The 17,281-nt window shown below is 58.5% G+C and overlaps 1 protein-coding gene across 2 annotated transcripts in view; it reads right to left on the bottom strand.

Moving 5' to 3' along the window:
• The window catches only part of LOC119102329 (rho GTPase-activating protein conundrum), a 36,101-nt gene extending 19,247 nt beyond the window's left edge, over nucleotides 1–16,854 (bottom strand). The window contains exons 1-3 of one of the 2 annotated variants that reach the window (XM_037225695.1): nucleotides 16,414–16,854; nucleotides 6,217–6,331; nucleotides 3,880–3,997 (exon numbers count right to left, since the gene is read on the bottom strand). In XM_037225695.1, coding sequence (XP_037081590.1) covers nucleotides 3,880–3,997; nucleotides 6,217–6,261 — 163 coding nt within the window. In that variant the 5' untranslated portion in view covers nucleotides 6,262–6,331; nucleotides 16,414–16,854. The remainder of the gene's footprint in view (nucleotides 1–3,879; nucleotides 3,998–6,216; nucleotides 6,332–16,413) is intronic. The other variant, XM_037225696.1, reaches the window with a different exon arrangement.
• Nucleotides 16,855–17,281: the final 427 nt, after the last annotated feature.

The following is a 17,281-nucleotide window of genomic DNA, read 5'->3' as shown; positions in this document are numbered from 1 at the left end:
CACACGTGGCAGCCTAGATTGCACTCCTGCCCATTGCAATGTTTCTCCTCGAGTTGGAAACGCATCCCACCCCCGCCTCATTCCGATTCTAATCTCCCGTTTGTCATGGATACCAGGCTGTGTGATGACACGCCAAATTTGGCAATGCAAGGTCTAAACGAGAGCGTGACAGCCGCAGCGCCTGTGGATACTAGTCGAGAAGGGCCGTGTAGGGATTTTTAATCCAGCATGCGCACACAACATGCACTGTAACTAGTACAAAGCGCGCAGGTATTTGCCAGCCAAATGCAAATCTGTGTATTGTGCGTCTATCACGTGATTCGAGTTTGTGTCACCTCTCAGCGTCTGTACCCAGTATCTGTGTCAGTATTTGTGTCAGTATCTGCGTCAGTATCGGTGTTCCTGTCCTTGCTCCCACCTGACGAAGCGGCCTCACATCCCTCATGACCTGGGCGTCCTGGGAGGCGGCTCGGGGCAGCCACCTGCTCAGCGGGTGGCGGCCAGGAGCTCGGGTCGGGTGGGGACCGCTGTCGAGCCGGGCTGGTTTTTCTCTTGCCATCCGTATTAAAGCTGCAATCACATTTTGGCATCCGAACACGCCCATTCGTGGCGAGATGAGGCTTGAACTTCCATACTTCATTTTCCTGATGCCACGATCTTGAACTATCGAGCTAGCTGTTATGGTGGAGGCATGCAAGGCAGTGCGACCGGAAGGCAGTTTACTACGTCCATGGATGAGGGGCTTTGAGTCACCAATACACCCTATCATCGCTCGGTTCAAATAATGGATCTGCCATTGGTCTCACGGGATACTGCCATGTTCTTAGGCGAGTCACTGATATGCTTAATGAACACAACTACCCCTGTTTTATCCCCCGGACTGCTTTGATCGCGCAAAAAAACGACACGCTTATGAACCCCAGCGGAAACATTTCATGGCGTTGACAACTAGAAACGATGCGTGCGCATATATCCGCATGGCTTGTGACGACACAGACATGCTAACACGACGTATGGTCGGATGCCGGCGGGAAGAACGGCACGGATAGATCCGACAAAACATGTCCCGGTGCCTGCAGGCTCGTTCACGGGCGGCAGCTGGTCGCCGCAGCTGGCAGCACGCGTGCACACTTCACTGAGCCAGCCAGGAGCCGGCTAAATATACGCCTGCGTCGGCTGAATTAACCGCTATCGGCAGCTTGGGGTGTGGCCGAGATACGACCCGTTTTACACGCAGGCGAGCAGCGCGACGGAAAATCGGTGAGGTCACGGCTCTTTGTGCCCCGTTGACACGGCGCTGTATGCTTGCAGGCGTCGAGCGAGATAAAGGACGCTTAGCAACTGCGTGGCGCTGATGTCCGGACTTGGTGGGTGTGGGGTTTGACCCAGCGCGGGGTCAGTCTCGCAGCCAGTCTCTGCAGCTGCAGTGCCGCACCACTCAGTGCCGGCCGCCGCTGGCCCATTGTCTGCGGCGGTCAGCCTGCGAGGCAAACAGGTGTTGCATTGTCTGCTCCACCATTGTCACTAATTGGCACGGCGCGGCTAGGAACGCATACGGATTCGGCCATTTGCATTTGACCGTGGCACGTGGGAGAGCGTCGATTTAATTTGACGGCCCGTGGCGTGATACCAAATGAAACTTGAACTTGTTTGGTGTCAGGTTTTTGTCTCGCCCCAGCGGACACGTGAATGGTATTGCTCAAGCCATTCGCCCGAGGTTGTGTTGGAGCTTCGGCGCCATTGTTTACGCCATCGATCCACCAGAAGGGCTTCCGGCCAGCCGACTAGGCGGGAAGCCGCCGGGAGATTGGACAGCTGTTAAAAACGCATTACCGTAGACTCAAATCGGGGATTGGGGATGCATACGTTTATTCCATTGACTATCTGGTCAGGCTGATATGTTTCTGCAGGGGCTAAATTGATAGCGTAGGTTTTCAGTTTTTGAGATCCGTTGTGAACTATTTTGTGTGATTATTCTGAAACCTAAATTCAATAGGCAAAATCTCAACCAGGAGTGACGAAAAACGCCTTTAAGTTTGGGGAAAATATAAAAGGGGGAATCAAGCAGCCGATTGTTTGTCTGAGAGCGAAATACATTCAACGCTCAATGGCAGCGTTAACTTTTTTATCCCGCATCAGTCATTCGCTATCGGCTGGTCACAAAACTGACTCGGTATGTGTGAGTCATTGGGGCTTTTAACGCACTCGGCTACTGAGGCTATGTGGCGTCGCTGGCCTCCCACCCTGGCAGGGAAGGCAAACACCGCGCTAACACTACTAAACTACTAAACACCGCGCAAACACCGCAAACACTCAACACGCTATTTCTGCAAAAGACCCGATGGGTGAATTGGCATTGTTCAAAAAACGTTGGATTTTCTGTTAAATCTTTTGCAGGCTCTGCACCATGACGAATGAGAAAGCTTACGACCATTCGACGTGCATTACAATCCATCACTAAGCTATAACAAAAGGTAAACCGGTCTTGTATTGCAAATTTATTTACTTCTAAGCATCATTGTCTTTACATACAAATGCTTACATTTCAATATGCCCGCGCATTCCTATCCCAACCGTTGTTCGGAGCGTTGCCTCTATCACTCTCCAGCCATTCTGAACTCCTGACTGGCCCTCTCCACATACAGGCGTCCCTGCGGGCGGCACCGCCTCTGTCACTTCGGTCTGCCGCGACACTCTTATTCTCGTGCAGCTCGTCACTTTCGGCGACAGGCCGGGTGCGCTCGAGCGAGGCGGAAGTGGCTCACGTCCGGTCTGTCGCGCCTGAGCTCTGGCGACGTTCGTCGATAGTAACGACTGGCGCAGAGGTATCGAGTGCTGCCGGCCTTTCCGCACGTGTCGTCGGCGGCGTCGCGGCACAGCCTTGCGCCCGCACCGCGTCATGTTAGCGCGCCGCTTCGGCCCGATCGGCCTACCGACGCAGGTCGGTGACGGGTGGTCGCTGGCAGTCGGAGCGGGTGAGCGGGTGGCGGCGAGGTCGTGACCCCGAGCCTCGCCGCCGCCAGCTCTTTCAGCAGGGTTGGTGACCGCCGCTGCGGTGGCGGTGGGCCCGGAAACGCGCTGGAACGCTGATGGTGTCGCATAGCTTGGCGTCCTGATACTGATTTATTTGATCCTGTCTCTTACCCGGCCCGTGATAAATGTCCGCGTCGTATTGACATCCATTCTAACGCTGACATCTCGATCTGGGCGTGAATCCAGGAAGCTTGGCTCAAAATGAATATTGAAAAACGGACAGCAAAAAAGAATAAATATAGATAAAGACTACATTATTTCGACTGGGTGGTCAGCCGCATGAACGCACCAAATCAACCACAAGTGTGTGACAGGAGCTCAATAAACACAGAAGTCTCGTGGAAAGTGACATCACCACATCGTCATCGGCTGTTGTCAGTGCGGGTAAGTCCACGGAGGGTGTGTAGGCCTGATAGTGGCCGATTGCCCTGCGAGACGTCACACGTTCTGCGCCGCAGCAGCCGAGCCTGACGCCAGCCGCGGCGGCGACCTTGACAAGATGGCGGTGCGGCCGTGGCCTGTCAAGGGCTCCTTACCTAAGCCGCATTCGTTCCTCCTCGTTTAGCGCGTTTTCGACATTCCCGAAAAACAATGATTCTTCACATTGCTGCCGCGTGACATTGGCCGTTGACGTAATGGCCATTTGGGTTTGTCGTGCCATCTATTGCCTACCCATGCGTTCACAAAACACGCTCCAGCAGCCGTCGATAATCACCTCATATCTCTCCATATCACCAATAGTCGTAGGTGAGCGCGTGCAGCCGCGTGCTTTCGTGGTTACGGACGTGCATGGCCGCTAACGTGCCGCCCCGTTGCCCCGAACGCAGGTTGGAGCCGGTGTCTCACCTTCCAGCGGGTGGTCGTCGTCGAGAGCATCGTCCGAGTCGCGGCGAATGTGCCGGATCTCGTTCAGATACTCGACGAACTCCTGGCTGTTGTAGGTCTCCATGTTGTCCAGCGGGTCCTGCAGCACATTCGGCTAGTGTAAGGCGCTGGCAGGTTATCCTCAACGAACTGCCGCGCCTGGCACCAGTTGTCAACGGTCTGAGCCTGTGCACAGCCGGGAGCCAGCGGCTGTCTAAATCCAAAGTGTTTTTTTTTTCAGGTCAGATATTTCACGGAAACTGTAGTTTTCACAGCAGGTAGGCACGTACCACGGTGATGATTAGTCATGGGCAGTTGCTTTGAGACCCGTTCCGGAATGCAAGCCGCTGCGGTTTAAACAGTGATGGTCGATACCCTGACGATGCCGGCAATACGTTGTCCATACCGGTCAGTCAATGCTCTGTGTGTGAATGACCCTTCGTATTTTCATTTTTCGCTAACCATCAGTTCTGGGCTGTTCAGTTTAGTTGGGCGTTTACATTCGTTTCGAGGCTCAGAGAGGGCTCACTGAAGACGAGGAGAAGACGCTGAGGGGCAGCATTACTGCCGTCTCCAAATGAAACACAAACACGCCGCAGCCGTCCTACGGAACTCATTCACTGAGCATAGGCTGCAGCCGCGAGTAACACTCAGATGTCTGCGGACGCCTGGCAGCTGTCAACGACAGCACGGATAGCAAACCTGCACCGACATCACCATCAGTCGCAGCAGCTCCGCGCTCGAACCTGCACCCAACGAAATTCGGCGTTCAAATTCTCACAGTCCCATGCAGTGAGCAGTGGTCAGCAAACTGCCACATCGTCGCACCGACAGCGTTCGGAGGCGACCGCCACCGCCGAGCCATCTGCGGTCAGCCCGAGGCGACGCCCCGAGTCCGCCTGTTGTCCGAGAGAGAATAACCAGCTCTCGTCGTCCATGAAGGGCGGGCGGCAGGCTTCGAAGCGACTCCGGCCGCTGCCGCCGAATTGGTCGAAGAAGATCGGCTTAACAGTGCCAGAGCAGATAGCCGCGGGGCGCCGCCATCTAAACTCAAGTATGGCCCGCCGACTGTAGCGAGGACATATCGCAACTCCGATCGGCATGGGAGGCGGCCAACGAATATTTACAGTTGCAAGTGCTGCATACAAGTAATGTTAAACGTAAAATGAAAGCAAAAAACGCAGAAAGAACGTGGCGGAAAATGTGGTGATCACATGACACGACACACACAGGCTGAATTTGTATGATTCACAAGTCTGGGACAGCACCCGAAGTTCATCGGCTCGGTAGCTACATGGGAACCGAAATCTCCAGCACTAGGCCTGCTTGCACCGCACAAAAGGTCTGGCGAAACGCTATTAATCACCCCCTTGCTGGGTCACGCCGTCAAAACGGCGGCATCTGAGCGGCCAGAAAACGTCGTGGCGCTACACTCGCAGGCGGGGTTTGATCGATGCGCTCCTTGTCATGGGAAGACGCTGGGACGAAACAACGGCCGGATCCGGGAGATCGAGGCTGCGATGAGCCTCGGAGACATGAAGGCGCCCATGCCCCAAGTAGCGTGAATGTGCCGCTCGCGGCTCAACGCGGGAAACCGACCGGGGGAACCAATTACCGCGCCGGTCGCCTGTGGCCTGGACAGTTCAGCGGGGCGTTCATGAGAATTTAAAGCATCAAAAGTGAATCATAATACGTGGTTGGAGATTCGGTTATTTGTTCATACGAAGGTCAAATGCTCTGAGCGTGTAGAAATGCGGTCAGGTATTATGACAGACTCCCGCGCCATCGTTCACCGCTAATCATCGCCCAAAGCTCGGCGCCCTATGCCAGCAGGCGATGACGATATGGTGATAGCGATTTAACGAGATGTCTGTACAGAGATTACTTCCCGAAGAGAGGTCGCCGGCAAAACATCAATAACGTTCGGTCTCAGCGAGATGGAAGACGTGGCGTCGATCTCCAATAAAGCGCGCGCCACGCTGGGCGTTACGAAAGTGCCCAATTGGCCCCCGCACAGTTGCCCCGCCACCTCAGCCCGGTTACACAACTCTCGCCGGCGTCCGGGGGGTGCTGATCGACATCATTTGTCCTGTCATGTTACGCCAATTATCGCAGCCTGTCCGTCGACGAGTGTCCGTCTTCCTGGACTGAAGATAGGTGCATAATCAACACTCGTCGTCCCTCGACCAGCACCTCCCCTCCGAAGCGCGAAAGAGCCCCTCGTCCGACGTGCTGCAGGGACCGGCGCCAGCGAGCCGCCCGCCGCCCGCCGACACCCACCTCGGCCCATCCGTCCAGCCGCCGGCGCGCGGCACTCACCTGCGCCGGTTTGGCCGCCGGCACCTGGGACGGCACCGCCTCCATCGCCGCGGCTGACACACAAACGGAGCCGTCCGTCCGTCCGCAACGCGCCGTGCCGCCGTCGCCGCCGCCACTGGCCGTCGGGAGACGCGAGTTATCTGCCGTCGACGCGGCGCCGGCCGCCGGCGCGTTATCGCGCGTCCTTCTGTCAATAGCCCACGATCGGGCCAGCTCTGGAGAGGGCGCCGCGCACGCCCGACACTTGTTCGGGGCAAGGATGAGAATGCCGGGCCGTCCGACAGGAGTGGCCTCCGGAGAAATATGGGTGGGAGTCGATGAAAGCTTGGTCCGGCTTGGAGGCGGAGAGATTGTCCGGCCGGGCTGATACGCTGACGTGCTATGCCCGATAGTCACGGGGGCGGTTCCGGGCTTGGTTCGCTCTGCGCTGTACTTTTGCTATCGCATTGTGAAAGCGCCCGCTATCAGGAGCCTTTTCTAGATGAAAATGACAGAAAGGCTGGAAAATGTGCTATGTCCAGCATCACGTCGTGATTCGTATGATTTGATTGCAAGCAGCGGCCCACCGAGAAGATGTTTACCATTTGCCCAGCACTAAACTGTGGCAAAGGAGCAAACCGTGTCGCAATCCACACCAGGCAACGATCATTCCGGCCGAGCCGGCAGCTGGATGCACTACGCCGAGCGCGCCGCTGATTGCCTGTTTGCCCTTGTGATCTAATTATCGGCATCGGTTCAGCGGGCCCTTTGTTCTGGGGTCGGCCGCCAGAGGCGCCCTCGTCGACCGATACGCTGCGTCAGTCAAGCGGCGTAGAATGGGGAGGAAGCCATGCTCAGTCGCAATGATAGCGGCCGCCCCCGAACGAGGAGTGAGCACGCGGCCCAAGGCATGACCGACGGCTCGTCGGCGCGCGGCCCGCTCGGCCGACGAAGGTCGTCGGTCACGGGACCGGACCGGCTGCCGCCCCAGTCCGGGTCACGGGACCGGCCGGCTGCCGCCCCAGCCCGGGTCACGGGACCGGACTGGCTGCCGCCCCAGCCCGGGACACGGGACCGGACCGGCTGCCGCCCCAGCCCGGGACACGGGACCGGACCGGCTGCCGCCCCAGCCCGGTTCACGGGACCGGACCGGCTGCCGCCCCAGCCCGAGTCACGGGACCGGACCGGCTGCCGCCCCAGCCCTGGTCACGGGACCGGACCGGCTGCCGCCCTAGCCCGGGTCACGGGACCGGACCGGCTGCCGTCCCAGCCCGGGACACGGGACCGGACCGACTGCCGCCCCAGGCCGGGTCACGGGACCGGACCGGCTGCCGCCCCAGCCCGGGACACGGGACCGGACCAGCTGCTGCCCCAGCCCGAGTCACGGGACCGGACCGGCTGCCGCCCTAGCCCGGGTCACGTGCCCAGGCGAGGGAGTCGGCGGCAGCGCAATGTGCGCCAAGTAAAATGGGCCAGAGCCACCGCAGCGAGACATCACTAAACAACACACCTTAGTAAGATGCCGTCACATAAATCACACCAGGGCACGGGGCACGCCCACGCTTCACCTAGCTCGAGCAAATAATCAATCCTGAGCAGAAACATTAGTTACGAAACTGCTTAACCACCTTCAGCCGCGGTACGTTTGCTCAGAAGAGTCGCCCGTGCTCACCAGTGATTAGTGATCTCCTCGTGCTCCCATGGCGATACCGCTGCCGGAGCGCATGTCCAGCTGTAGTTCTCGTCCATAAACCAAATTAATGGGCATACGTTGCATGCCTTGCACGACAAAGCAGCGGTCAATTGCCCGCCCGGCCAAACATCAGCCAGAACCTGCTCCGCCCGGTCAAACAGCAGCCAGAGAGCCAGCTCCGCCCGGTCAAACGGCAGCCAGAGCCTGCTCCGCCCGGTCAAACAGCAGCCAGAGAGCCAGCTCCGCCCGGTCAAACGGCAGCCAGAGCCTGCTCCGCCCGGTCAAACAGCAGCCAGAGAGCCTGCTCCGCCCGGTCAAACGGCAGCCAGAGAGCCATCTCCGCCCGGGTCAAACAGCTGCCAGAGAGCCTGTTCCCCGGGCGCTATCTCCCAGCCCGAGTCGATCTTCTGCTGCCAGCACAGGCACCCCACATTCCTCGCCACGCGGGCGCGGCTCTGCGGCTGCTCACCGAGGCGGCCCCGATCAGCTGTTGATGGCTGCAAGGCCGCGCGAGGCCTCGAGGCCCCATTCCGCTACTGGTCTGCGTCGTGGAGCCGCGCGCTGGCGGTCCGCGCCCTCTCCTCCGCCGGGCCTCGGTAGGACGCGCGGCTCTCGCGGCTAGCGCCGGCAGCCGATGGGGCCGCTTCTGGTGCAGCACGGCGTGCCGCGTCTCGGGCGCGCGTCGCTGGGGGCGGTGACCACGCCGCGTGCACGGCGGCTGTTGCTGTGCGCAGGCGCAGGCGGCAGGACCGAGGTGACAGCGCCGCGTCGGCAGGCGCGCGCCGCTGACTCCGCGGGCTTGTGCGTGCGGTTGCGTCCTCGGCTTGATAAGAGCAGTGCAGCGGCTGCCTCCATTTCAGTCAATCATTCCACCGGGCTGAACTTTCACTGATTGTGTCAGGCACCTTATCGGTGCCGTGTATCGCGCAGGCTAGCCCAACAACAGAAAGGCCTTGGGCGGCCGTGGGTCGACATTGCAGTGCTCAAGTTTTGTTTATAATTTCAATCTTGCTATCTTTGTAAGGTAGATATAGTATTGGCATCCTCATCTGTGGAACAATTATGTCAGGGGACAGCAAAACACCAGTCAGAATCCCGAAGGCTGCGAATGTGCCGACAATTTAGCACATTTAAAATAGAGCCAAACGTGTAACAAGGACGCATTGCCGTATGCATTGGGTAATGGTCTGAGCTGGTCCGGTTGAGCTCAGTGAACAGACTCAGATGTGTCTGGCACCATGGGGAAGACGATTGGCACACTATCTGACACTCCAGGAGTCGCCGTGGTGCCAGCCCATCACAGCGTCCATGGTGAAAAGTAAACTTTGCGGACATATTCCAGCGTAAGGTTTAAGCGGCAATTGAAAAGAAAGATACAGCATTACATACAGGGACTATGGCAACTTCCGACGCGAGCAATGTGGACTATGAAAGGGCCTTTTCGGTGTTTTCGTAGAACGTCGGCCATCATACTGTATTTCTCAATAATTCCTTAGGTGCAATCCACCAGTGTGTTGCATCACAATTAAGTACAGCATGTCACCACCAAGAAAACCTGTCGACCCTAGCCAAAGAGCGATGCCACACGTGGCGGCCCGGCGAGCCGCCACACTGCAGCGCAGGCTCCAATCGCTCCTGGGGCCGGCGCCTCCCGCAGAGCCGGGCCGGCGCGTCAGCTGACCGGCGCAGATGGCCGCCGCCGGTCCGAGGCATCGACGAGCGGACGCGTCACCCGGCGCCGCGGGGCGCCGGCCCGGCAGACGGCGCGTCGACCGCGGAGCGGCGGCCGCCGACAGGCGCCGTTTAGCCGGCCGGCGGCGGCCAATGCCGCGCCAAACCGCCCGGCGCGCCAGCGGCACGGCTCGTTAGCACCGCCGGTGTACGCAAACGTTGGCCACCGTTCACAGGAGCGGCCGGCGGCGGCGGCGAGCGGCGCGGACACGCCCCGGTCGTTGCCCGCGCGTGCGGCTTCGTCGACCGGCTCATCCGTGGTGACGGTGGCTTCTCGCTCGAGATGGCGGTGTCGTGCCGAGGCCCGACAATGCCTGCCAAGGCTCCGGCTGCAGGTAATGCAAAAACACGGGCTCAGGGGCTGCCAGCGAGCTCTGAATACGCATATGCTTGGCCACGGAGCTCAGAGGCTGCCGGGGAGCTTTGGCCACACTTCTGCTGGGACAAGGGGTTCAGAGGCTTCCGGAGACCTTTGACTGCAGATAATCCGCCCGGCGCGGCACCCAGAGGGCATCTGAGCCGCCCGGCGCGGCACCCAGAGGGCATCTGAGCCGCCCGGCGCGGCACCCAGAGGGCAGAGCAGGGCGCTGCCCGGGCGCGGCGCTCTGAGGCGCCCCCGTCGGCGCGTTCCGGCCGGACGCCTTCCAGGCCCGCGGGCGCCGGGCGGCGCCGGCCGCGCCCGCGCCGGGAGGAAATCCCGGCGCCTGGGGCGCCGCTCGCCCGGGGGCCGGGGAGCGGCGGGGCTGTCGCGGCCGGTGATGCGTGGTGGGTACCTTCCTGCGCTGTGGCCTCGCCGGCGACGGTCGGCTGCGTCCAGGCGCCTGCCGAGGTACCACCCGCCCAGTGGGCCCTAGTCTCAGGAGCTGGGAAGCAACCAGTGGGGCCTGTCCGGGCAAATGGGATTTGACTAGCGAGGCCCAAGATCAACCCCAATGATCCCACAGAGAGACGTTGTATTGCTCTCGGGCAACTTATCTCAGACTTTTCATGGGCGGCTGAATGAGAATCGGACCTTAGCGCACTTTTTAACCAATTTCCGGACGGCGTTGCGATTTCTATGCTAATTAAACCTCGCAAGCTAACAAGAACAGCGCTACGACCCAGTCCCGGAAGTGCTTGGCGACGTTCGATCTTTTGGCTTTTTTATCAAGCTGTCAGACTCCACAGATGACGTTTCGTCTTAAATAGAATATCGGCAATCAATTCAAGAGATGCTATCATGACGAATGGACCACCCTCAGGGCAGACTGCGACCTTCAGACGACTGACACTAAACGGAGGCCAGTAATTTAGCAGGTGACGGTAACGCGCCGGCAAAATTCATATCCTTGGCAGGTGCAGTTCGCGACGCTCGGGCTAGGTGCAAGGCCACACAGCTGTAAATCACGCCGGCAGACCTGAACAGGAAACTCTCCATGGAAACGTACCGGATGTCAGGCTTGAGCAGCCGATAATGTGATGACACATGCCAGCTCGCTTCGCGGAAACGACAAGCTAACTCGGGGGGCCGGTGTTGAAAGGGAACCAATTCTCCAGCAAAAAAAAACTGAATTCTGCGTGCAAATCGGTTGTTGGTAAGGAGGCTCACAAGTGAGCTCGCGATTTTTGATGCTTTCAGCCGAATGCTTATTTTTGGCAAGTACTAGGACGATTTGAGCGCGACAAGCGACAATCCGGGTGTTGACGAGGAGAATGCGGCAGGAGCGGGGGATGCGGCTGTTTTGCTCGAAAAAGGCGCATCTCATGCGATTAATTCACGGAGTCACTTATGTTTAAACGAGGCGTATTCGGCGTCGAAATTAGTTTTCTCTTTTACCCGACACTCAAAGAAACTATCGAAATCATCGAATAATTCCTCACCGCTAAAGCCATTGGCACCAGAAGCGACCGTCGTCTCCACAGCGAGCTTTCCAAACCATACGAAGTGATCGGAACGTGTTCAAGGCTGGTTACCACTAAACGGCCCAGCCTCTGACAAAAACACCGCCACTGCGGGCGCGGCCTGGGAGTCCAGATCGACCATACGGTATTCACAAAAAGTAACTAGAAGAACCACATGCTCACGCGGTGGTGCAGTTTCGAGCGACCGGCGAGTCACAATGGGTGCAACAAAAGTACACATAGCCGAACAGCGCAGCCAAATAAAAACTAGCTTAACTTTTCGTAACGTCGGGTTCGATGACTCCGACCGCTGTTGGCGCGCGAGTAAGGGCTTAGTGGCGGCCGAGTTGAATTCACAAATTAAAACACCTCGTATTTCTGCAGAGGCTATTAAATGCATATCCATGTGTGGTGATTAACCGGAGCGCGAAAAATACACGTCCTGCTCCTGGGCATCCGATGCGCCCTCACGTAGACTTAAATATTGAGCGCAGAAATACATTTCCCGTGCTGTTACCAGGAGGTCCGATACAAAACACCAAAAGGCGGCTCCCCACCAGGGTGAAGCTTCCACAGAACTAAACTAACTATAAACCCCGAAGCACACACCGCACCAAGCGCACGGTACACGGGAATTCAGCGTGGTTCTAATACCGGCGAGTTCACGCCGGTGGCGACGGCGGCAAGCTGATTACCACACGTCGTGCGCTGAGAGGCTGGCGGCCGCGAGGGTGACACAGTCACGCCACGGCACGCTCCCACGGCACCGCTAGGCGTCTCCGAGCCGCCCCCGTCACGTCACAGCCGCCAGCCACGCCACGCTCCCGAGCTGCACTGGCATGCCTCGGCGGGCCGGGCCCGGCGCGCCGGGGCGTCTTCCGCTTCTCGGCGTTGCTGCCGCGCGCGCCGCCGCAGGGTTCCTGCGAAGCTTTCGCGGGAGGTCGGCGGGCCATGAGGCAGGGGAACCAGTGCACCTACGCTCAGAGGCTGGGCTGGCGCACGCCGCCGCTGAGCGCTTTGAAGCACTTTCCAGTGCTGGGCGTGGCGGACGTCCGCCGTTCGATTGTGTTGCGGCCTGGCGAGGGAATTGCCGTTGCTTGTTGTCAACTAAACAATGACAAAAGTACCGGTTCAAGGCTGCAGACAATGGAGTCCACCTCAAAACGTCTCAGACTTGCGCATGCTTCCACGAATTCGTTGGCAAGTCGTCGGTTGATTCTGTGCACAGCATGCACTGCATGACTGTCGGCGAGTCCGGGACTATGCCGCGACACACCCTGTGCAATAAATGCCGCGTCATGCTCGGCCAGTGTCGCAGCAGTCGGGACGCTGAGAGCGGCGAATTTCGGCCTTATTGGCCAAGAGGGCGTGTCCACCGCAGAGCTCGCCGGCTCGTTGGGCATCGCTGCCTCCAGCGGCGACCTAGCAAGGTCAGGCGCCGCCCCTCCCTCTGGTGGCGGTGACGTCAACATCGTCCACTGACCGATGCAGCCGCGTGCTCGGTTATTTGTGCACAGGGGCATACCAGCGGACAGACAGGTCGCTCCCAGCAGGTGCTTAAGCACACCGACATCCCTTCGATCAATTATGGTGAAATTACCACTTCATAATACGCTTTTCGATCTGCACATGTGGGCGCGCGCACCACCCCACCGTTGTTTGAGCTGACACCAGTGTTGACCTCCGCTCTGTTCTCCGGGCCGCGCGCTATGACACCGTCACGCGCCGTCTCCCCTGCGGCTCGGAGCAGATCGGTGTGACGAAACCTGGCTGTCGCTCCGTGTGCATTTATTCGGCCGCGGGCTGTGCTACGTGCATGATTAATGGCCACTGGAGGGAGAAGAAATGATAAGCACCGGAGGTAGGGAGAGGGACTTCAAGTGAAGGGTAGACAATTAATCAGGGATTCCACGCTGGTTCGAGAGAACAACAGAAGATAACGGCTTCTTTACTGCACGGTTGGTTACTCACACGACATGTAATAAAGCCTGGCTTTCTCAAGTCCCCACGCAGAAGATAGACCAGAAGCGCTTGATCTCACACTGATTTTCCGAACTGACTGTCGACGGTGCGTTGTCACGAGAGAGGAATATGGCGTCAACTACTAGCATTGATCTCCAGCCTTACAAATGGATTTTGGTCACTGCTGGTGTAAAATGGTCAGCTGGTTTCTGTCATCAGCATTAAGATCTCTCACACCGTCTACAGGGCGATGCTATCGTCGACCTACAGTAATAGCGCTCGACATCCCCCATAATTTTGTATTGTCAGTGACAACGTCCGAATTTGTTGGCAACGTCACTGACAACGTGCATGGTCGCTGATGTAACCCGCCACCGCCGGTGATAATTCGCCACCTTTAATGACGTCAGCCGTCATCAATGACGCCCGTCAGCGCTGACACAGTCGCCGACAGCAGCGCAGTGTGACAGATCGGCTGCTGAGTGACAGTCCGGCTGCGGTGCGTGACAGTCCGGCTGCGGTGAGTGACAGTCCGGCAGCGATGTGGCAGTCCGGCGCGGTGACAGTTTGCCAGCTGACGCCGTGAGACTGCCGCCGGTCGGCGCCGGTCGGTGGCGGCCGGGACGCCGGCGCCCGCGCACGCGGACGTTGCCGATCGGCGCGACCACCGTGCGACCGAAGCCGCCGTGCGACCGAAATCAACCGGCTGCGAAACGCGCCGGGTGGCGTTTCACCGATTTCAGCAGCGGCCGACGACGTCTCGCTGGATGACGCGATTTCACGTGAGTTCGGCGACGCGCCGCTGTGCCTGTCGCCGGCCGTGAGGCCCGCGGCCTGGCTCGGGTTCGGGCGGTGCGAGCGCCGCATCTCTCGGCGTCGGCCTTTGTGTCCGGCGGTGGTTCACGTCGAGTGACTGCGATAAGCGCCTCGGTGCCGTATCCGTGGCGGGAGGGAGGGAGGGGAAGGGGGCAGTGAAAGGTCACCCGCCCTAGGTGCGCGCTGGCTACCCAGTTGCGCCTCCTGTTCGACGGCTGGGCCGGAGGGTTCGGGTCTGTGTCCGCACCGTCTCCTATTTCGACACATTTTAGCCGGTAACCCAAGCGCCTAATAAGCACATGCATAATTCATCTCACTGTGACGTGGGCATTTATCTTATCTTCGACGGGGATAAGAGGATGTAACGTCCTGTCATGCTGGGTGAAACAACATACAATCCATACTGCTGCTGGGTGGAGACAGTAAAGGAGACCGGTGGATAACATGTTTTTTGGAAGCTGGCTGCCTGTGACATTTTGCTGCGATCAGTTAAGGCGGGAAATGTGGAAAAACAACGAATACTAGTGAGGAAGCTTCTTTGATACAGCTTATTCGCGGCCCAGCATTCGGCAAACAAGCTTGCTTCCAAAAATCACAGCAAAAGGAAAATGTAGTGTTACAGAAACAGCGGAAGGGGCAGTCAATACGGATAACATAAAGGCTTGCAGGCAGGGACAATCCACGTCTCCCGCGTTGGGAGGTGGGGAAAAAACAAGTTTTGGTGATCTATTTTAGACTAACGCTAAAAAGGTTAACTGAAATTTCCTGAAGCTTCGGGCATCCAGCCTTCCTAGCTTCCTACTGGTTCCTGTGCCCCTGGCGGTAGGTCGCACAAAGGTCGCTGGTGTTATTCACACAGGGATGGTGCTATTCACACGTGGCTGGCGCTATTCACACAAGGCTGGTGCTATTCACATCGGGCTGCTGCTATTCATACAGGGCTATTGCTTTTAACACAATAAATTATGGTTAACCTTGTTCGGATCTCAGACAGCTTCACATGAGTGCGATGGGTGCGCGATAGCCTATCTGTCAAGTTACAGCACTGGAGGATGAGCAGGGGTGCAGCCAGGGGTCTCTTAAGGAGGGGGCACGGAGATCGGAGAGTGCACATCACACCAATTTTTAACTTTCTGTCGGAAGTCCTCTGTGGCGAAAAATGAAAACTCCGGGCCTAAAGAGGGGCCCAGTCCCCCCGTGTCCTCCCTTAGCAGCGCCCCTAATGGTCAGGATGGTCACGGGTCTCCGGGACGTGACAGGATCGCTGTTCCTCCCGGCCTAAAGAGGGGCCCAGTCCCCCGTGTCCTCCCTTAGCAGCGTCCCTAATAGTCAGGATGGTCACGGGTCTCCGGGACGTGACAGGATCGCTGTTCCTCCCGGCCTAAAGAGGGGCCCAGTCCCCCCGTGTCCTCCCTTAGCAGCGCCCCTAATGGTCAGGATAGTCACGGGTCTCCGGGATGTGACAGGATCGCTGTTCCTCCCGGCCTAAAGAGGGGCCCAGTCCCCCCGTGTCCTCCCTTAGCAGCGCCCCTAATGGTCAGGATGGTCACGGGTCTCCGGGACGTGACAGGATCGCTGTTCCTCCCGGCCTAAAGAGGGGCCCAGTTCCCCGTGTCCTCCCTTAGCAGCGCCCCTAATGGTCAGGATGGTCACGGGTCTCCGGGACGTGACAGGATCGCTGTTCCGAGAGACTTGTGTTGGAAGGCGTGATGAGAGCACCATCAACGCGGTTATCAAGAATGGTTTCGGCAATTCCGAGTGCATTATGCACAAACATCGAATACGTTTTGTAAAGCGACAGGAATAGTAAAGCCAGAACCTTCAAGACAAATCACTTTTGGACGATGAATCACTTCACAGGACGATGTTATCACATGCACTCCATCTACTACATGTGAGTGTTTTCACTGTCATACACCACATGTGACAGTTCTCCACTGACATGGAGCGTTCAGGGCTGAGAGCTGTTAAAAGCCTCCTTGGTAACTCTCCCCTGAACGGCAGTCACAAATGCCCGCGCATTTCGTGGATACATGACATGTCGCATTCTAGTTCCCACAACTCTGCGCATCACGGACGACGTCGTGTATGGGCGGGTATGGCCCCCGCACGGCGCCAGCCTGAAGAGCACTTACCTGTCCGGCAGGGCTAGCGAACCATCCCTCGGTGACGCTAGGACAGGTGCGGGTCTCGCCGTCGCAGGCAACGCGTGCCGTGTGAGGGCTGGGGCTGGGACGGTCGGCCCTCGGGGTACCCCGAGGTCAGACTGACAGCCCCGCAGGCGGCAGGTCGCGCCCGGCCTGGACGATCACAGCAGGCCTGGCAGGTCACAGCTGGTCTGAAAGGTCTCAGACGGTCCAGCGAGATCTGCCCTGCAGAGATGGACGGAGCGGTTTTCGCGGTCGACGGCTTGGGGAAGCCGAGAGGTGGGCTATTTGGTGTTGGGCCACGGGGGCTGGACGTCTCCGTGCTGCAGTTCGACACACTAGGCGGGTCCTGATCACCAGGTGCCGCTCGTCACAGCACGTGCCGGTAAGTCTGGGCGGGCCGGCGCGGCTCTCTCGCCTACCGACGGGCCTTGCACCGAACCAATGGAAACTGGGGCTGACGCGCGACGAGGTCGGGCGCGGGTACAGGCTCTGACAGCGCAACGGACGGTCGACTGGAGTGGCTCAGCCCCGAAGCGGAGAGTACAGTCTCTGTCGACGTTCACATTGCTGCTACATGGGTGCTTGAAAACAGCTCTCGGTGATCCACAATGGGCGTTCTGTACCTAGTAACCAGAGCATGTGTCGTGAAAATGTTTGAAGGATTCCAAGATGACTGTGGGGTCTCGCACAACGGTCCGAGGATTTGGGAGAGCATGTCTCGCAGAGCTGTCGAGAGGCGGCGAGAAGCGCCAGCCGTAGACAGGAATCGGGGGGTGTTGAGACAGCTCGACTTTTCGCGTCAGCCAGGGAGCCTCTAGTATAGAAGGATCCCATACGGTCAGGGGTCACATCA

Source organism: Pollicipes pollicipes, unplaced genomic scaffold, assembly GCF_011947565.3.
Source record: "Pollicipes pollicipes isolate AB1234 unplaced genomic scaffold, Ppol_2.1 Scaffold_5724;HRSCAF=6776_pilon_pilon_pilon, whole genome shotgun sequence".
Lineage (NCBI taxonomy): Eukaryota > Metazoa > Arthropoda > Thecostraca > Pollicipedomorpha > Pollicipedidae > Pollicipes > Pollicipes pollicipes.
The sequence above is the reverse complement of the archived record's forward strand: the minus strand, read 5'-3'. Positions and strand labels throughout refer to the sequence as shown.